The sequence below is a fragment of the Podarcis cretensis genome (assembly GCF_951804945.1).
Source record: "Podarcis cretensis genome assembly, chromosome: 10".
Lineage (NCBI taxonomy): Eukaryota > Metazoa > Chordata > Lepidosauria > Squamata > Lacertidae > Podarcis > Podarcis cretensis.
This window is the reverse complement of record NC_137179.1, coordinates 16,771,734-16,793,880: the sequence shown is the minus strand read 5'-3', so window position 1 is coordinate 16,793,880 and position 22,147 is coordinate 16,771,734. Positions and strand designations below refer to the sequence as shown.

The 22,147-nt window shown below is 45.3% G+C and overlaps 1 protein-coding gene across 3 annotated transcripts in view; it reads left to right on the top strand.

Annotated features, from left to right (window-relative positions):
* PTPRO (protein tyrosine phosphatase receptor type O) overlaps nucleotides 1-22,147 on the top strand; it is a 149,956-nt gene that overhangs the window by 56,778 nt on the left and 71,031 nt on the right. For 2 of the 3 annotated variants that reach the window (XM_079992221.1, XM_079992219.1), the window contains exon 2: nucleotides 16,074-16,347. In XM_079992221.1, coding sequence (XP_079848347.1) covers nucleotides 16,074-16,347 — 274 coding nt within the window. Of the gene's footprint in view, nucleotides 1-2,730; nucleotides 2,860-16,073; nucleotides 16,348-22,147 lie in introns of those variants that run through there. The other variant, XM_079992220.1, reaches the window with a different exon arrangement.

The following is a 22,147-nucleotide window of genomic DNA, read 5'->3' as shown; positions in this document are numbered from 1 at the left end:
CTCTATGTACTGACATAACATCCCAATGAGGCTAATGCGTCAAGTGTCCATCAGCCACAACCCAATGCTACTTTTCAGTTGCTGCATTAAGCCACAGGTAATCCTTGGCTCTGTCACTGGTGCTGTAGCACAAATCCTGAACTACCCTCCAAATCTCTTCGTCGAGTCAGAACGAGCAAAGTCCATATTTTGCCATCTTCCCCAATGTAAAAACCTTGAGTGGCGTGTCAACAAGTGCTTTGCCATCGGTTCTTATAAGCCAAGCCCCTTCGTTAAATATAAGTATGCATTCTCAGCAAGAGAGCAATTCAGGCTGGCTGTAATTCTGGTAAGATTTCAAGAAAAAGCACTTACATTACTAGAGGCTTTTCTTAGAACTCTCCCGTGAGTCAATGTTATTTTTTTAAATGGACTGGCAGGGAAGTGTGACTGTGTCCAGCAACCTTCCCAACATGGTACCCTCCAGCTGGGTTAAACTACAACTCCCATCAGGCTGGGGGTGATGGGGGTTGTAGTTCAAATTGGCTGGAGATCACCAGGTTGGGGAAGACTGGCGTAAAGCAACCAGGATAGCTCAGTTGGTTAGAGCGTGGTGCTGATAACGCAAAGGTTGCAGGTTCAATCCTTGTGTGGGACAACTGCATATTCCAGCATTGCATTGGAGTGGACCAGATGACCCTCATGGTCCCTTCCAACTCTACATTTCTATGAATTACAGGAGGCTCTGTGAAGCATCTCGAGGTAGGATGTTTATGTTCAGATTAGGCCTGAACCCCAATGTTCCCTGTTTGACTGTGGGGGCTGAAATGGCTGGAGACATTTCTGCAATTTGTGGAGGGCAGGGGTAACCCAACTCAGCGGAAGAAGTGTGTGTGCATTAAAAGTGAAAACCACTGGTTGCCTGAAGCTGTCTTTATCCTGCCATTCACACACAGTAATTAAGAACTGCTGAGGAAGACGGTGTTATTGCACCAAGCTCTGCAGTGGCAACTAGAAATCATACTGACCCTGACTCTATGGAATGGGTGTGGATGGTTTGAGTGCCATGGTTATCCCACTGTGAGTGGGCAGGTATCACGTGATAGGGGTGGAGAGATGTGACTTAACTTCTCAGATGTTTCTTTTGCTGGTGAAAAATACTCGGAGTCGAGAGTGGATTTCATGCTCTTTATTCAGCTCATAGTAGTGAGGAGGAATGGAAGTTCCCCCACAATATCTGCTTTATATACATTATTTACACAATGGCCTGCACGTGATTGGCTAATTCCGGGATTCTCCTGTAGGCCAATCAGGTTGTGGATTCACTGATTAGTGATGGGGTGGCAAGGATTGCTCATGTAGCTGCAGTTCACACCCCCTTAAGTCACCTAGGAATGGCACAATGGAGCATTGTTTTCAGATAACTACAGCAGAGAGAGAAATGAGCTACTTCAGGGAGAAGCTCTTCTTGACCCCTTAGGTCATGGGTGGAGAACCTGTGGCCACCCAGTTGTTGCTAGACTCCCAACAGTCCCAGCCAATGTGGCTAGTGGTCAGGGATGTTGGGAGTTGTAGTTCAGCATCTCTAGGAATCTGCAGGTTCAGGGGAACTGTAGGGAAGGACCCTGTTTGGCTGGAGCCCTGCACCTCCAACTCCTCTGATGGGCTCATCCATGCTTCCATTTGTACCATGATTTGCAGGAAACCTGATTGACGTTTGTAAACAGAGGATTTTCCTGGGGGAAGCAGTGGGACCAAAATAATAATAATAATAATAATAATAATAATAATAATAATAATAATAATAATAATATTTCATTTATATCCCACCCTCCCCAGCCAAAGCCAGGCCCAGAGCAGCCAACAGCAAAATAAATACAACATTCTAAAATCATTTCATTATAAAATTAATTCAAATCAGATTAATGGCACCCATTGGGCTAGAGTTCTGTGAGGATTGCCAAAGGAGGGGGTCAGGCTGTGCCCTGGCCAAAGGCCTGGTGGAACAGCTCTGTCTTGCAGGCTCTGCGGAAAGATGTCAAGTCCCGCAGGGCCCTAGTCTCTTATGAAAGAGCGTTCCACCAGATTGGAGCCACAGCCGAAAAAGCCCTGGCTCTGGTTGAGGCCAATCTAACCTCCCTGTGGCCCGGGACCTCCAAGATGTTTTTGTTTGAAGACCGTAAGGTCCTCCGTGGGACATACCAGGAGAGGCGGTCCCGTAGGTACGAGGGTCCTAGGCCGTATAGGGCTTTAAAGGTTAAAACCAGCACCTTAAACCTGATCCTGTACTCCACTGGGAGCCAGTGCAACTGGTATAGCACCGGGTGAATGTGATCTCGCAGTGAGGACCCCGTAAGGAGTCTCGCCGCAGCATTCTGCACCCGCTGGAGTTTCTGGGTTAGTCTCAAGGGCAGCCCCACGTAGAGTGAGTTACAATAACAATCACCCCTGCTCAGACCTGTGCTTACAAATTGCAGCACAAATGGAAGCGTGAATAAGTCCTATCTCTAACTAATTAAGAACACCCACTGATTATGTCTTGCTTGAGGAAATTCAAACAGGGTGCTTCTCTAGAACCCTCGCCTTCACTGAGACTCGCAAAACAGAGGGCTGACTTCTCAGAGTTACAGACCAAGCAGGCATCTCTTGTAACAAAGAGGATGTTTTCGGCAGCGTCGCCATAGCAACAGTCAGATGTTGCTCCAACCCCCGGAATGAACTGAATGCATCATCATCAAGTTGGACCTGCAGTTGGATTCTTCCCACCTGGTACTTGAGATGCATAGATGGCCCACTTCACGCCAAGAAAAACGAATCCATTAATATTTGGAAACGGGAACAGCCTATTAGAGAGGAATGGTGGTCTCTGCAGTTTTTCAGGTGTTGCTGATTCAGAGTCTAATTCAGGATAAATACATTTAATCAAAGATAGCAGTGATGATTAAAGGTGCCTTGGAGGGCTCTCTGTCATGTCGCAGGAACATGGGAAGCTGCCTTATAGTGAGCCAAACTATGGATCATTGTTCCATCTAGATCAGGGTCGCGTACAGTAACTGACTATCGAGGATTTCATTTTTTTAAAAAAATTATTTATTTGTTTTAACAGAAAAAGAAAAGACATCAAAAAATACAGAACAGCAAAAACAGTCACAGATATACATCAGAGGAAAAAAAATTAAAAATAAATTCATGTATACAAAACTTACTTTCTTGACTTCCTCACGCCTCCCTTTTTTGTATTCCTCTTTGTCCAATCAGGTACAGCAAATCCTTACCCTCTTTTGAAACTAATTTCTAGTTGATAAAATCACTTCTATTATGTCTCCGATCTTTCCTCCTTATGTTTTAACACCTTTAACATATTGTTTATTTTTGATATAATATAACTTTATTTTTTCGCCCTTTTTCTATTACATTTTTGCATCCTTCTAAATACTATATCCCTAGTGCCATATTATTTTTATATCCAACATCATTTTAACATTCATAAACTTTGCAGTATTTCTGCAGATAGTTCTTAAACTTCTTCCAGTCCTCTTCCACTGCTTCTTCTCCCAGGTCTCGGATTCTGCCAGTCATTTCTGCCAATTCCATGTAGTCTATTACTTGCATCTGCCATTCTTCCAAGGTGGGCAAATCTTGTGTCTTCCAGTACTTTGCGGTAAGTATTCTTGCTGCTGTTGTCGCATACATAAAAAACGTTCTGTCTTTCTTTAACACCAATTAGCCGACTATGCCCAAGAGAAAGGCCTCTGACTATCAAGGATTTCAGACAGGGGTCTCTCCCAGCCATACTAAGCCATCTTTTCATCTTCCAGTTCTGAAAACATCACCCCCTCCTATTTTGCAGTCCCCTTTGTTTTCACCTTCACCCTCATTCCCATGCCACCTTTGCCTTCCTCCTTTTTGCAAACTGCTCTTGCACACAGACACATATAACCCCTGAGATCTCCCCAGTGAATGCAATTACTAACCCCCTTTTCACGACAGCATTTCCAAAGTCACACAGAGCCCGTCTTGCCCCCCCCCCCATTTTCACCTTCACCCTGCTTTAGATACCTCCTCCTCACAGGCTCACAGGGAGCACTAGATGGTTGTAATTCTTTTGTGATGCTAGCACCATCTGTCAGCGACCGCATGAACTACAGTGTGATGACAGACTAGTGCATAGAGAGAAACGAAAGATTCAGCACAGCTCTTCCCTGATCAGTCTGGAACCTGCTTGTGAAAGGACTGCCTTCAAACTAGAGACAAACAAATCTCTCAATTTTCATTTCTCTGTTTCTCATTTTTTTCAAATTTTAAGTTCAGCTAATTCCTTTCCCACACCGTTTTGCAATTTATTTTAAACTTTTTGTCGAAATTCATCAGCGTTTTAATACGCATTTTTTCTTTTAAATCTAGTTTTGGCTAATGCATACATTATTACAAGCCCCTTCCCGTAATACAATGAATTGTGTGCATGTTGTTTTTAATGATAAAGGCATTGTTATATAACACTTTTCCCCAATATAATTCATGTCCCCACCTTTTTTTAGTTGGTGAACTGTGTCAGAAAATTTAGAGAATTCAGTGACTTCTGAAGGGTAGCTGCATTTCAGTTTGCATATTGCTCTTGGAAGTGCAAATTGAACCAACTTTCTCTTCCATCCCGCCTTCATACATGTTGTAAATCTACCCAAATTTTCAGATTCACCATCTCAGTCTCTGGTCTCCCTTTGATATCCGTGTCATGCCCTCTTCGCTGTGTGCATTCCAGATTTGGGTATTTTTTTCATTCCAGAAGGCTTTTATGATTAATTTCTGTATATGCTGACTTTGCTTGTCCTTAAAAAAAATGTTGTTGTTTTTAGTGATGTTTAATGCTTGGATCTTACGGTTGATTTTTTTTTTTTTTTTTTTTTTGGAGGCAATTATCTATAAGCCACCTTGTGAGATATTCCCACCCCCCAAAGAGGCAGAAAAGAAATATGCACATAAATACCTACAAATTTCAAATTAACTTAGCGGGGAAGTGGTTAGGATTGGTAGTTCAGTATTATAAAGTATTTTCTCTGTCCTGGTTCTGTTAATTATGTCCTTGCCAATGGGCATGTAAAGCTTACAGAAATTAGCACTTTTAAAAGTCTGTTCCTATACAGACTTCATTCTTTTCTTGAATGTTGTATTTTCATTAATTATCTGCGAAAGCTGTGACTTGTTTATGGATGCTAGGTAATGACCTCTAGTCTCCCTGGCATGCAATTGTGGATGTTGTATGGGGCAAGGGCATCAGGTACTCTGGAACCTGAACTGAAAACCGCCTCTTTTGAATTTGGTACCCAGCCTGGGACTGAGTCTACTGAGTGTGTAGCATTAGCCCTTGCCATAGGTCTCTGTCAGGTAGCATGAGGACTTCTGGACTTCAGGGCAGGAACTTTGTGGTGATTCGCATCATTTGCCCACAGGGGGTCCTGGTTTGGACACCTAACATATCCAGTTATAGATTCAAGCAGTGAGTTGTGATAAATCCCTCTACTGGAAGACCAAACCACATAGTTGCATTACTCTGCTCTTAAGCGCAGGGTTTTGTTTTTAACAAATAACACAGGTGACCTATCCAAATTAGGACCCTAGTATGAGGGTAGACTAGTGCTATCCCTTTGCCCTTGCTATAGGTCTCATCCAGGTCAATTTTTGCATTGACACAGTGTGTCCCATTGCAGCAAACAGTACGTTTATTGGCAATGCAAACTGTAGTTGCAGGGAGGGGCATGGCCCAGAGCCTGAGAAAAACAGCTGATATATTTATGGTGGGTTGAAAGTCCTTCCTGTGTATCACAGACACTTCCCAAGTTGCTACAAAGTCCAGCGCCTTAACCTCTCCTAAAATCACAATCTCATCTCGCAATAGCGGTTGCTTATCGTTCACGTCATTCATGTCCCCAAAGTCCCTGGATCCCCAACCTACTGGTTGAGAGCTTGCACCCTTGGCACTTATCACATATCATCTGCTTCAACGTAATTGATTGGCTTGTCAATACACATTATGTAAAATAGAGTAAGTTAGAAATAGACCGTGAGATGAGGAACGCACTCAGTGCATTCAGTCGAACAGCTGACGATTCCTACTTGGAGAACTGAGAAGAGGTGACAAGCAAATGTGCTTAAGAATGCGCTGTTGGATTAGGTGTGATGCTGTGTATTGAGGCAACCATGCACATATTGTGACCCACCCCGTGTATTGTGACTACCTAGGTACTTGATCCCCACCCATTTTTTTTCAGAGCCAGACAAGCAGCAAACAGAAGGTGGAGTGTTATGGAGGCTGGGGCAGGCCACTATACATCATAGAATCATGATGGATGGATTATGTTCTGGGTGGATAACAGGTTGAGTAATCCTGCATCCAGGTGATTTTATTGATGGACAGATTGCATTTATATTCCACTTTTTTCTCCAAGGAGATCAAGGTGGTAAACACGGTTCTCCCCCTCCCTGTTTAATCCCTACAACAACCCGGTGAGGCTGAGAGGCAGTGACTGGCCCAACATCACCCAGTGAGCTTCATGGCCGAGTGGGGATTTGAACCCTGATCTCCTGGGTCCACGTCTAAGACTCCAACCACAATGGCATCTGTTTGTTTGTTTTTACCTAGTTGGGGGCCAGGGTGTGAAGACTTCTGACTGTACATGCAGAGCTTTCTGTCCACTGCACCATCTTCAGGAGTGATGTATGTCTCTTACAGCAGGCAGGGGTTACCAACATAGTTCCCTTCAGAAGTCAATGGACTTCAACTCCCACCAGCCTCCGCCAGCATGGTCAATGGTCCAGAATGATGAGCATTGTAGTTCAGCAGCATCTGGAGGGCAACTTGCCTTCTGCCCCTGCTCTACAGGCATCTAAGCCTTTAGCTTGAATTTTTGACTTTCGCAGGCAAAGCACGCAATCAGAGTGGGCATATCACATCCATAGATGCTCCCCTGTTGTGTGAGCAGGAAGTCAAGCGGCCACCAAAAGAGGGCATGAACTGACTTGTCTCTTTCTGGTCGCTGGTCACACCGAAAAAGCAAAGGGCAATCGCTGAGTCACTAGGGCCTTTCCAAATTTCAAAGCCAAGCTGCTACAGCTTCTGCTTTGTGAACCATTAAATTGCACTGAAGTTGCATGCTTGTTCATTTCCCAGCAGCTCAGCCCAGATCTCTCGCTTTTCCTGCTGTATTGATCCGTTTTTAATCTTTCTTAAGGTTCCAGCTGCCCATCTCCCTTCATTCTTACTACTTTTTGTTTTTAAAATGGCACATTAAAGAGCGGGAGAGAACATAATACATAACCTCAATTGTGAACTTGGGTGGTTAAGTGTCTTTCGGATGGGGCCACCTAAAAATAGGATATGCTTGGAGGACTCCCAAGGCATGCAGAAATATGCAAAATTATAAATCAAAAGAAAAAAGGGGAGAGGAGAAAAACCCAAACAGTTTGTAAAACTGGAAACTCAGGGAGGGAACTGAGGCAGGAAAAGGAGGGTGGAGGTGGGCATGCAATCTTCCCCTTCTGCCCCTCTCCTTCTGATATTGACACATGCAATGACCCTGCAGCACCATGCAATGCCCACTGCAGCAAGTTCTGCCTCCTGTTATGGAGCACATGCATTCAGTAATAAATGGGGTGATGGATGGAACACCTCTGCATCTCACAATGTTTGAATCTAATATTCTTCTAGGAAAATGTGAGCAAATGCCCATATTCCTCTTGGTTAAGATTTGGTAGAATCTCCAAGGGCCAGAGAAAATTGGTTCAGGCCAGGCGTCAGATCTAGTCAATCAGCCATTGATTATCTATCATTGGCCTGATGTTGCACCCATATGAACATAAAAAGTGTACGTTGGAGGGACATGGGAAGCTATGTGATACCGAGCCAGATTATTGATCCATCAGTATCATCTACACCAGGCTTCCTCAACCTCGGCCCTCCAGATGTTTTGAGACTACAGTTCCCATCATCCCTGATGACTGGTCCTGCTAGCTAGGGGTTTATGGGAGTTGTAGGCCAAAAACATCTGAAGGGCCGAGGTTGAGGAAGCCTGATCTACACTGAGTGGCAGCGGCTCTCCAGGATTGCAGATGGGGATCGCTCCTCCGCCCTATCTGGAGGTGCCAAGCGTTGAACCTGGAGCTTTCTGCATGCAACCCTCTGAGCTGCACCCCTTCCACCAAATGCAGAACAAGGAGCAAATGCAGAACAAGGACTACATGCAGTTCTTCCAGCATCATTAATGTTTGGGTGAGGAATTGTTCTCCTCTCAAAAGAGAACAGCAGGTGGGATGAGGGGAGTCAGCTATTGAGATTCATACTGCAGGGACCAATTAAGTACTGGCAGGGAACTCAGGGGATGATGCAATAATTGCATTCAAAGTTTTAGATTTATGCTTCCCTGACTCTGTGTGGAATATCCACGTTCCCCAGCTGGCGAACAATTGTGTTGTAACTGCAACTATCAGTTTCCTGTGCTCATGTAATGTAGCATTCCTTTCACCCTTCTATAAAGACCGCTCTCATTAAGCCAGTTCCAAAGTCTAGTGCTTATCCCCTGTCCATGGTGCTGAAATGCCCAAGCCAGGCCATTGTGGCCTGTTGGGGGAAGGAAAGACAGCTCACAACATGAGTGGTTGCAGGGAGGAAATCCCAGTACAGTCATACCTTGGGTTATAGACGCTTCAGGTTACGTTTTTTTGGTTTACAGACTGCTGAAACCCGGAAGTACCGGAACGGGTTACTTCCGGGTTTGGGCAGTCGCGCATGCGCAGAAACACCGAATTGCAACCCACGCGAGCTCAGACATGCAGACGCAGGTTGCGAACGCTGCGGGTTGCGAACCTGCATCCCGCACGGATCACATTCGCAACCCGAGCGTCCACTGTAACACAATCATTGTTTTTCATCAACGAAATCTCTAAAAACTTGTTTGGGTATTGATTAAAACCTCATATATTGAACAACTACTGTTCATTCCTAACATAGAAAATCTAATCATCTACCTACCTACCTGTCAGAGGGGTGTGTGTGTGCAATTTAGACTAGAATTGCACTCAAGATTTGTACTATTGGGAATAATCTGGCATTGGTAAAGAGATCCATTAGATGAAGTCATCTATCTTCCCTGTTTATATCGTCCTGGGTTTTGAATAAGGCCTGTGTGGGAAGGAGCTTTTTAATTGCATCGTATAATTCATCTTGCACTCATTTGTGTATTTACATGTGCTTATTCACTAGGGAAAAGCTAAAGTTTAATTGTCATTGCTTCCTAAGTAGCTGAGTAGGTGGATGCATACGGAGCTGGTAGTTTGTGCATATGGATTAGTCTCATGTCAGAACAGATTCCTTGCTGAGGAGACTGTACAGATTTATAGATTTGTCTTAATTGCTTGAATGAATGCTTCACATCTGTAGAACATGCATTTCAAGCAACCAAAGCAGTCTGCAAATGTTACCTTTGTAATAGCATTATTACTCTACTATTGCAGGTGGAGGGGTGGGTGCATGTGTGCCACAATAGCCCCTGTGCCCTTAAGTGAGTGGAGGTGAGATTTGCAACTGGGAATGAGATTACAGTACATTCACTTAGCCAAGATACTAGGGAAAGAACCATCACTCAGTGGAGGAGCATGCAGTTTGGTTATACAGGAGGTCCTGATTAAATCCTTAACATTTTCAGTTAAAAAGGTCAAGCAGAAGATATTGGAAAAGACCTCTCTGCCTGGTATCCTGGAGGGCTACTCCGGGTCAGAATCAAGTAGACAATACTGGGCTAACTGGATAAAAGTTACATTCAGGAATAGGGTTTATTGGTTTAGATTTCCTGGTTATACTAATAACATTGGTTTCTATGTTCCTTGTACTGTATACTGCACTACCTGTTGCATTAAGGAACTGTAGCTTTTTGATCGATATACTGTCATGCTAAATTTCACTTGCACCAATGGCTGTGGTCTGACACAACCATGGATATTATCAGACATGTTGCCACTCTTTATGCACATGTGCAATTCTGTTCCCCCATGACAGGAAGGAACTGTATGATGGATGTGCTGTACGCTGAAATACTGCCCCAAATTCTGTCCCATGATTTTCTGGGTTAATGGGGATACAAATGGATTTTTTTCTGGAAGCAATTAACATGGAAATGAGAGCTAAACTTCCACTGGATTTTGTTCACCTTCCAGAAGTGGCTTTAACATTGTGTAAAAGATCACATAGAATGTGAAAACGATCAGGTAAGGAAATGTTGGGGAGATAGAATAAAGTTCTGTCCGAATGCAGCTGAAGAGTCTGACCTGGTATAAGACAGTGTTCCAAGTTGCTCTAGCGTAGTTATTGTACTGAATTAATTGTAAATTTAGGCCACAATGTTTGGTCTGGGTTTCCTGAAAGAGCACATGCTTTAAAAGACTGGTGGGTGGGGTAGGGGGAATTTGTTGGGACATCTTTATTACTTCTGTTCAGTTCTGAAATTCTTGCCCTACCCATTCCTGTGCTGGAATCATGACTCCTGAACTCTGTACCTGTTGCTGAGCCTATTTCATTACTTGCCTGAATAAGATCTCTTTCTTACTTACAAGAGTCTCTGTCTGCGTGTTTTGGGTGGAAGCCAGGACAAACGTGTAGATAGGACCAATGGATGGAAGAGCAGGCATGATGGGTGACAGTTTGCCCCCAAGGTTCTCAACGTTTGCAGAGGAAGGTTGTGCAGGGATGTGACCTCTGAAGCCCCACTGGAAGTGACAAATTTGCCACCACTTATTGCAGTGGGAAGTCACTGTGAGTCGGGACTGACAGCATCAGTATGGCAAATACACATTTCATTACTTCTGGTCAGCTACCTTCGGGATTTAATTTGCTAGTGTCACAGCTGGAGAGGCTGTTTCACACCTCCAGGGAAATTTGGCAAGACCTGCCTCCTAAACCGAATGATTTCATCTAGCCTCCTTCATGGTTTATTATTACAAGCATGACAAGCCCAAGTCATACCAAAGCCCTCAGAAAAGCTGGGAGCAGACAAAGACCCTCAATGTACTACTATCTGTTTGCTTTCTTTCCCTGCAGAAACACATCTCACAAAGATTTGAGGCCCAGCCTCCAAATAGAGTTAAGGCCAGAAGGTGTTTTGGACTACAAGTCCCATCATCCCGGACTCTTACCTATGCTGACTGGGGATGGGATAAAAGTTAGTCTGGGGAGCATCGGAGAGGATGCACTTGGCTGGGGAAAGCTGGTTTACACCTTCAGTTTCATGGAAATAAGTGGGGAAACCTAGAATGTGCTATAAAATCTGTGTCCCTCCTCAACTCCCTTTACTCTCATCCATTCTTTCATTGTCGGTGCGTGGGTGATCTGAACCCCCCTAAACCACAAGAAAAGCCCTGCTGGGTCAGGTTAATGTTTCATCTACTCCAGCATCCTGCTTTCATAGTAGCCGCCATGATGTCCATGGGAAGCTGCAAGCAGGACCCAAGCTCAGTAACATTCTCCCCTCCGGTGGCTTCCAGCAACTGGTATTCACAACCATTACTGCTTCTGGCTGTACCCCCTATTGGCACATGAAGCAGAAAATAGTGTTACACACCACCCCAATCTCCACAAGCGGCACAACATGACAAGGATGCCAGGCGCACTTTAGCTTGGGTTTTCCTTTGGAAATGAGGCTCTGCACAGTTGGTGGTGTCTTTATAATATGAGGTTTGTTTACACATATGTGCAACCTGAGAATATGATGGAGACTGCTCAGAGCATACTTTTGCTTCTCCCATAGGCACAGAAGGCTTGGGTCTCAGAACAGAGAAATCAGCCCATGCTCTTTGTCTCTTTGTCACAGTCAGCCCATGTGGTGGTGTTCACCCCACTTCCTCTTCCTTGTATGTGAACCCAGTGAAACTATTCCCCTCTGGCATACATCATCCAAACTCAGTGCTTTTTTTTTTTCCTAAAAAAAAGTTTAAGGGCACTCTCATTTTGACTCAAGAAAATCACTGTTTTATAGTTCAAATCAGGGGGTGGGGAATACAGTATATGGACAAAAGTACAAAGAACATGTATTACCTCACACATTAAACAGTCGCTTCCATCTGAGACTCGGGAAAGGAAATGAGGCCACCATTGGGGGTAGTAATGGAACTGACAATTCACTGTGCTAGAGAAGAAAGTACAGTGGTACCTCAGGTTAAGAACTTAATTCGTTCTGGAGGTCTGTTCTTAACCTGAAACTGTTCTTAACCTCAGGTACCACTTTAGCTAAGGGGGCCTCCCACTGCCGCCGCACGATTTCTGTTCTCATCCTGAAGCAAAGTTCTTAACCTAGGTACTATTTCTGGGTTAGCAGAGTCTGTAACCTGAAGCGTCTGTAACCTGAAGCATCTGTAACCTGAGGTACAACTGTATTTTTTTTTATTTAAAAAGTTTCTTCTCCTGCTGGATTCACAAAATGTTTATGGGTACACGTACCCCTGCGTACCCCCAGAAAAAAGCACTGTCCAAACTGAAATCCTAAACCCTTATTTGTCTCTGCCCACTAACACACAGCTGGAGGAGGGGCTCCTCCCCCTTTGCTGTCTGCCATTGAACATCCCGATGGCTCATCATTTGATGGGATGCTAGCAGCCTTTGTTCCCCACTCAGCTAGCAACTGCCATGCTGGCTTGGCTTGTTAACATAGGCTTAATCCAGGGGTCCAGTGTATGGCACAGTTTAACTCTTCAAACATTGATTAATTCCAACTTTTATTGGACCCAGGAATTTAGGGTGTGACTTGCACCCCACAAAGTCATAACAATAAATCAAGGATTGCTAGTGAGTGGCAGAGGCCTAGCGGACTATTTGCATTGCTGCCCATAACAGCCTTTTGTTGCTTTGAATACAAGAGAGGGTAAAAGAGAAGTTGTGTTTGATGAGAAATTTTTCATGAATGAGTAACAGATAGAGCTTGCACCTGGTTTCTGAGCAGACAGGTGATTCGTAAGAATGATCTCCAAGAAACCAATCAGGTAGGGGAAGCTTTTATTTGTGGCGGGGCAGTGAATGACTAATATTTGGTGCATTGTAGACAAACCTTTGTGAGCTTGCAATCTTTGTTGACTTATTTCTGGGGGTGGGGGTGGTGATAGTTACACTGGTGAAAGATTTTCAGAACTCCTTGTGAAGAGACACCTAACTGGCTTGCTAACATCCTCACTTGCAAGAGCAAAGCCATTTCTGCTGTAGGAGCTGCAGAGCTAAGGCGTTTGAAGTTGCTCTCCTATGGACCATCAAAGGGCAAAGTGATTCAGAGGAGCTGGAAATATCACCTGGTGCTGACTTTTTGAGCAGCCAGGAGGTAGAGATCTAAGCATCGCCATGCCAATTAAATGAGGGGAAAGGGCTGGGAGAGATGCTGGAACTTTAAATGTGGTCCCTTTTTCATTATAATTACAGTCGCTGCATTTTGGAATTCCTGCAGACCTGGCGGTTTCCTTTCTGACAGATAGTTTGCAATTAATGAAAGGGAGAGGGTTTTATTTTCCTTCCAAATCAGCCAAAGAATTGATTTTCTGTGTGACAGATGGAGAGAGAGAGAGAGAGAGAGAGAGAGAGAGAGAGAGAGAGAGAAGGTTAAACTGTTCCATTTTCTTCTATACACTTGAGTGACAGAGTTGTCTAATATGAAAAGAATTGAAGCTTCATAGAAAATAAATTGGGTGAGCAGGAAAGATTTGGGCTTCCTTGTATCTAAGAATGAGTGGATTCCCCCTGTTTCTGTTCCTTCATTTTTCTGTGGATTCACTCCACTTCTCCCAAATTCCAGTGTAATTATAGCTTTATGAAGGAGACATGGGTGGAAAACTAATTTTTTAAAATAATAATAGTAAAACCCCTCAAAGCCACACTATTTGTAAAAGGAGTGAAGTCACACAGTGGGAACAATCCCCCTGTGCTGGAATCAAACTTTAAAAACTGGGAGGAAAATCCATGGTGGTAGAGAAAACTTATGGCACTATTTTATATATTAGTGTCTGGGACGGAAGACTGGTATTGCAACTTGGGTTCGCCCGTAACACACTTGTAGCTTTAATTTCTATAGATACAGAAATAATTGTTGTATACCAGGGTCCTGAAGCTGAAGACCCTTCTGTCGGCATCATGCCACACATAGGGTGTGATGTCAGAGATGGAGGGGGGGGATGTGTGGCCGGAGGAGGCGAGGAAGCAGGAGGATGATCCAGGGCAAGGGGCCAGTGGTTTGTGAGGTTCTGCACTGCATTGGATTCCACTCATTGCCAATTTCAGGGCCACTTCTGCCTTGCCCTGGGGGCTAGCAGTGGTGGCATGCAGAACAATCATGTTGCCATGTTACCGGAAGCACCACAAAAACAATCAATGTCCAGAGCAGGGGTGGAGGAAGGGTGTGTGGTGGGGGCAGACTGCCCCGGATGTCTTCGCTGAGGGGGTGACATTGTTGGGATGCGTCCAAGGAAACGGGGGCAATTGGCAGGCCCCCAGCTGGCACCAGCCGGCAGCCAGGCGATCTCCGGTCCTTGGATCAGTATGTAACTGCGACTTGAGCTTCAGAAACCTTCAGAAACTGAGCACGCAAGCCAGCAGAGAGAAAACAACTCATCGCAACAGAAGGGCAGATAGAAGCTGTGTAAAGCGTATTTACAGGCATTTTATTCAGCATCAGGACAAAGGGAAAAACATGTCTTCTCCCCTTCGTGTCCAAGCGAAAAGCATAAGCAAAAGCTATACACACAACAGAAGTTCCCAACAAGCTGTGCTGGAAGGTAAACAGACATGTGGCATACAACAACTCCACACATCTGTTAAGGTGGAACGGAATATTGTAACAGACATTTGGTACATCGCCGCCCACGACCTCCAAGCCTACCCCGAGCTGTCGAGAGAAGGGGGGAGCTGCGCCGCTTTGCATATGCTCTGCCGCTGGTCCAGAGGTGCCCACATCCCTAGAAGCAGTGCTTCGAATGGCAAAACAAACTCTGCCAGTTTGTAGAAATGGCAAAATTGACGGCAATTATTAGAGGCCACTCAAATTAGAGAATAATTAGCGAGTGGGATGGAGTGAAGGTATACATGAAAAAATATGGTTCCGGAATTGAAATATTAATAGAGAATGTATAAAACGTGCAGGGGTAAGCAAGAAAATAATAACAGAATCAACTGAATAATTATTAAATTATAACAACACAACAAGATGGAAGAAGTAAAATATTGAGATCACACATGGGTGAAGGGGAGTGGGGGTATATAGGAACCTATAATATCATTTATAATATAATTTGTTAATTGCGTTGTATTTACATATAGCAAAGGGTAAGCCTAGAGCAACTAGATATATTTTAATTTAAGTAAACTATGTAATAGGGTTATGTTAGAAAATGAATAGGGGACGCGGGTGGCGCTGTGGGTAAAACCTCAGTGCCTAGGACTTGCTGATCGTATGGTCGGCGGTTCGAATCCCCGCGGCGGGGTGAGCTCCCGTCTTTCGGTCCCAGCTCCTGCCCACCTAGCAGTTCGAAAGCACTCTTAAGTGCAAGTAGATAAATAGGTACCGCTTTATAGCGGGAAGGTAAATGGCGTTTCCGTGTGCTGCGCTGGTGCTGGCTCGCCAGCTGCAGCTTCGTCACGCTGGCCACATGACCGGGAAGTATCTTCGGACGGCGCCGGCTCACGGCCTCTAGAGCGAGATGAGCACGCAACCCTAGAGTCGGACACGACTGGCCCGTACAGGCAGGGGTACCTTTACCTTTACTAGAAAATGAATATGGATTTTGAATTTGATATTTGTAATTTGTAATTTTTTGGGGTTTTGAAATAAAAATTTTAAAAAAAATTAAAAAGAAGAAGCACCAGCAGTGCTCATGCCAGAGCATAATTTTCACCCCAAAGGAGAAAATGCCAAAATTGGGGGGGGGGGTGTTCCTCTCCCATCCTGATCCTCTCCTTCTTGATCTGACCATTAATAAAACCTTCCTAAGCATGATCCAACTTCTCTGTTGGTGGCAGACAAAACAGCAGCACCTGCTGAGCGCCGTTTGCCAATATGTTTCTTTTGCTTATTCACTTGCAGAATGCGGCACCTTTCCACGTGGCAGTGCGAGACGACAACTGCATCGCCGTTTCCCTCGATGCAGCGGACGTGGTGAGCTCGTCCTCGGTGTACGTTGTCAAAATCACCGGCGAATCTAAGAACTATTTTTTCCAGTTTGACGAATTCAACAGCACTTTACCTGCTCCTGTGGTTTTCAATGCCTCGTACCATGGCCTTTATTACATAGTGACTCTGGTCGTGGTGAGCGCAAACATGGTTTCCAAGCCAGCGAGATCCATCACGGTGTTAACCAGTAAGTAACTTTTAAAAATCAAAGTGAACACGTTTGAAACTTGGGCACTATGCCTTTTTGCAGTTTATTGGTGCCAGACATGGAGTGGAGAGAGAAGCCAGTGAAGTGCAGTGGTTTAAGTGATGGACCAGGGTTCAAATCCCCACTCAGTCATGAAGTTCACAGGGATATCTTGGGCTGGTCACTGCCTCTCAGCCTATCCTCCCTCACAGGGTTGTTGTGGGTGTTAAATGAGGAGGGGGAGAACCATATGTGCCCCCTTGAGCTTATTGGAGAAAAAGATGGAATATGAATGCAATCAATAAGAGGCAGGCATCCCGAGAAGGAGAATTCACAGCATATCCTGAGAGCCAGCTGCCATGAATATCGCAACTGAAATAATAGGCAGGCACGCCAGCAGACTGAACCTACCAGTCTGCCTTCCTCATGCCTCTATGTTTTCTGAATCCATGGCCATTCATGCGTTTGATGCTGTGTCTTTTGGGGTGTTGCTGGACTTCAGCTCCCATCAGCCCCAGCCAGGAGGGGCACCAGTCAGAGACATAGCTGTCAACCGTCCCTTATTTGGTGGGAAACTCCCTTATCCCAGCGCCGTGTCCCGCTGCTGTCCCTTATTGATGATGTCCCTTAAATTTCCTGGGTTTCAAAGGAAGCAGCTCCTCTCCCTCCCTCCCTGTCGGCCAGGGAGGAGGGAGGCTCCAACTGTGTTGCTTGGCTGCGTTGCTCACCCAATAAGGAGTCTAAGAACGACTGGGGGGGGGGTGGAGCTTGCATGCCTTGTGCCGATCAAATCGGCCGCGTTGCCTGGGGACTCGCTTTTGCTCAGCGCTTCCCAGCGGAGAGGTGACGATGGTTTTCCTTGCTGCATCCCCTTTGCCGGGTTGCTGCGCTGTGGGAACCACCACTTGAGGCTTCGTTTGGCTGCTGGCTGGGCTTTCTGCCTTTGGCTTGGAGGGGCTCAGATGTTGAACATACCTGTGCTCGGAAAATCCCTTATTTTGGCTGCTGATCCCTTATTTTCAAGGCTGCTGGTCCCTTATTTTCAAATCTGTAAATTGACAGCTATGGTCAGAGATGTAGTCCCTCAACATTGGTAGAACCACAGTTTAGCCACCCCTGGTTAGTGAACCATTTGGTCCCCACCCCCTGGACTGGGGTTGCTATTTACATACATAGATGCCAATGTCACCTTTCATCTCTAGGCAAAGAGGAGCTAGGGAATTCTGCTCCGGAGGGTAGGACCTGCGCCAATGACTTCAAGTTACAAGAAAGGAGATTTGGACTTAACTTCAGGAAAAGCTTTCTGGCAGTAAAAGTTGTTCAACATGGGAACAGACTCCCTAGGGAGGTTGTAGACTCCCTTCCTTGGAGGTTTTTAAGCCGATGGTTGGGTGGCCATTTGTCATGGGTACTTTGGTTGAGATTCCGACACCCTTGGGTCTCTTCCAACATTATAATTCTATGATTCTGGGGCTGAGGCAGGATCACAGGGGTAACACAGTGCCTGGATTTGATTCCTCTTCCCTCCCCATCCCTTTCTCCTTGTGTGCCATGTGGTTTGTTTGTTTTTTTCAATCATAAGGCTGTGGGCAGGGACTGTTGTGTTTCAACTGATTGCATGTAAGTTCCTCCTGCTAGCCTTTTTTTCTGCTTAAGAGTACAAGCTCTTCAAATAAATAAATAAATGAAATAAATAAGAAATGCCCCACCCCCTCAGTCTGGACCTGAATTCCCCCACATGCCTGCCTGCTATTTATTAAACAAAAGCCACGCGCCCTGGAGCCAAACATGTCTAGTTTGGCCCACAGATGGAGAGAAAGCGGTGACAGGAGTAGAAAAATCCTGGCAGAAGACGGTTTGAAAAGACACGAGGAATGAGAAGGGAAAGGCGGAAGGGTTTCCCCAGTGTTCGCCGACACTCGGCGGTTAAAACACCACCTTCTTTATATTGCGATCCTTAATTACCATTGTTGTGAACGGCAACCCGTGCAGCAGTCGAAACTCGCTGCGCCATATGGCTCCCTGTCTGCTAAAGATCACTAGCGTATGGAGACCATATGAGAGCATATTGACAGAGCGCATGCCTAATTGCGGCTGGGCCTTACAGACTGGCGTGCCACTTCGATCCAGGCAGGCGTCGCGCTCCCAGGCCATCCGCCGGCATCGGCTGCCGTGGGACACAGCAAACGAGGCCCCCAAAGAGGCCTCACTCTGTGAAATAAGCATCACCGAAACAATTGGTCCCTTAGTTGTCCTTTGACATTTCACCACAGTTCCTCGGGGCCTATTGATGTTTGCAGGAGAGCTGCTCATCACTGTCACATCCCTCTTCAGGGAAAGAGCACACAAGTCTTCAGAACAATGGCTTGAATGTCAGCCTAATATGCATGAGGCTGGCGCTTTCCTGCTTAGGAGTCGCATGGGCATCTGGTACATGCTATCTTCAACTACCTTCACTATGGGGCAAGATAGATCCTGTTCACATTTTTCTTGGGTGTTAATGCTGGGTACATGAAAATTTCTCAGAATAGAGTCATAGAAATGTAGAGTTGGAAGGGATCACGATTGTCATCTAGTAAAAACCCCCTGCAATACAGAAATCTTTTGCCCAAATCTAGAACCCACAACGCTAAGATTAAGAGGTTTAGGCTGTCAGGAGGTTAGTCAGTTAAGCCTCGCCTGAAAAAGAGGGGGTGTCTCAACAATTAAAAGAGGGGAAAGAGGGCACAGGTTTGCATAACATCTGCCGGGGCTGATTTAATAATAATTATAATAATAATAATTTATTATTTATACCCCGCCCATCTGGCTGGGTTTCTCCAGCCAATCTGGGCGGCTTCCAATGGAATATTAAAATACAATAACCTGTTAAACATTAAAAGCTTCCCTAAACAGGGCTGCCTTCAGATGTCTTCTAAAAGTCTGGTAGTTGTTCTCTTTGACATATGGTGGGACGGCGTCCCACAGGGCGGGTGCCACTACCGAGAAGGCCCTCTGCCTGGTTCCCTGTAACTTGGCTTCTCGCAGTGAGGGAACTGCCAGAAGACCTTCGGCGCTGGACCTCAGTGTCCAGGCAGAATGATGGGGGTGGAGATGCGCCTTCAGGTATATTGGACCAAGGCCATTTAGGGCTTTAAAGGTCAACACCAACACTTTGAATTTCTACGTACAGGTGCCCTTGTGGAAAGGATTCGTGCAACAGACGTAGGATGCTGTGCCTCTCACCTTGGCAGGGGAGAGTGTGACCAGGTGACCTGAGGGTCTGCTCCATCTGCTGTGCAGGGGCTCGCTGTTGATGACAGGCAGTTCTGACACCCTTACCTGCTCTCCCTTTTTAAAGGGTTATTTCTCTTTGAATTGGGCTCACAACAGACAGGCCTTCAAATGGTGGGCTCCCACAAGTAGAAGCTACAGGACTGCCCTAGCTGGCAGCCAGCTTGAGTGTTATGTAGCATAGTGAGAGGCAAGAGAGAGAGAGAATATGTGTTCTTTCCATCCCTCTTGCTTCTTGCTGAAGTCTCCCTCCCACCCCCAGGTTTCAATCAGCACTACAAAGCTCCTTTCCAGGCTGGCTGGTTCCCAGGAGAGAGGGAACACTCTTATTAGGGTCTGGGGAGACACTGTTCTATTTTGATCTCTCTCTCTCCCCCCCCCCCCGCCCCATGTGCATATGAGGAACTCTAAGAAAATAAAATACCTAGGGAAAATTCCTCTATTTATTCCCAATAATTAAAATTTGACTAGGCACTGGATTCTTAATTATCCGCTCTCTCTGCAATGCCTTAGAGAGGTGGGGAAGCAATATTAGTGGAGCCTAACAGAAGTTGTGCTCAGAGCAATACCATAGCATACCTTCGCCAGTACCAAACCATTGGTTTAATGAAAACAACTTGCCATATAATAGTAATTTTTGGAAGTCCAGAGACCCATCCTTTGTCAATTAAAACACACAATAAAACACTCCAGTTGAAACAACCCAGTAATCAAATCAGGTTGGCAGATTAAAAGAATGTCCTTGCAAATATCCCACGAGCTGTGGAATTATTTGTAGTAGCTTGGTAAAGATTTCTGACATCTAGTGGTTCAGTGATAGCAAGAACAAAAAGGGTTATTGTTGTTGTTTTAAAAAAGAAACACATTAGGTTAGGTATTCCTAACTCAAGTGTATAGTTGGACTTGCATATGCAGTTTCCCCCTGTGTATGAATAATGAGATACAGTAGGTCATTGGATCTATTCGCCAATCCCCTAGTTCACCATTTTGCATTCAGCTCCACCTCATCTGTTATTTTGCACCTGCCTGCAGCTGGTGGATCTCAAGGTTCTCTGAAGAAACGAAGAACATTCAGCCAGCTTAAAGATTGCCCATGCAATTTTGGTTTCCATAAGGCAGTGAAAACCACTGTACTGTGTGCTCCAAAGTCTGCTCACTCCAAGTTCGTTGTGCATGAAGTCAAATGTGAGGGGACCCATCTCAGAGGCGGAGAATGTGCTTCAGCCGAAGAAGCCCCAGGTTCTGTCTCTGACATCTCTGGTTAAATGGGAGAGGCCCTTGCCTCACACCCTGGAGAACCACTGCCAGTCAGAGTCGGCATTATTGATCCAGGTTGACAACTCGCCTAACGAGGTATAAGACATCTTCCTCTGAGAGCATGGAGGTTGCAGCCTAGCCTGTGAATTGGCTTTAGGTACCAAGGAAGAAAATCCCCAGATTTATTTTTCTTTGAATGAAATCTGCAGCATGAATCTCGGCCAATTTTACTGATGCTTTCAAGATACTGTTTTCGTTTTTGGAAAGCAATTTAAAACTTTGCTACTAAAACAACATGCTTGCATCGTCACCCTTTCTCCATCTAGAGGCTTAGGTTTTAAGGCAAGCCTAATAAGATAGCCAGGTCTGGGTCAGATCAATGCAATTTATTTCTTTTTTTCTCTTTCGTTCTTTTCTTTCCCCCCTCCTCTCAGCTCTGTATTGATCTTGCTCCTTGTCACAGAGCTGATCACACCGAGAGAATAAGAATGATATGTTTATGAGAAGGGGAATAGCAACCTGCTGTAAATACACTTCTTCCTCTCTTTGGGAAGAGTTGGAAAACAAATGTATTCTTCAACTGGGATATTGACTGGAGCGAACCACCAGTGTGATGGAATGCATAGTGTTGGACACAGATTGCAAAAGTGGTTGCAAAGAGAATATGGCAGGCATGGGGAACCTGTGGCCCTCCAGATGTTGTTGGAGTCAACTACAACTCCCATCAGGCCTAATCAGTATGGGCAGTGATCAGGGATGATGGGAGTTGGGGTCCAGTAACATCTGGAGGGCCACATGTTCCCCATCCTTGAGCTGTAGGATAACCCCCAGGTATGACTTCACCCCTTATTTGAATTCACTGCAAACTTCAGGGGCTCCTAATGCTCACCTCAATTAATAGGCAGGCAAGCACTGCAAAATCCCCAAATCATTTCAGATTAAAAACCCAAGCTGGAGAAGAATTCCTGGCTTAATTCACTTGCTACGCACCCAGTCTTAAAGAGAACTTTGCATGGCTAGGACTTCTCCTTCTGGGATCTCTCCTAGCCATACAGAGCTACAAAACACCTCCATAGCCGTGGAAGCTGTTGATGCGAGGGAAGCCTAGCCCATGAAGGACCCTTGAGGCAAGAGAGTCACCTGTGGTGGGTGAGTTTTCCCCACCAAACCTATCACTTTTTCCCCATTGTGTGCCATCTCTGTTTTTTATTGGCTTGTAAATGAGTTGGGTTCCATGATCACTGCATATGGTGACAGCAGCCACGAAATT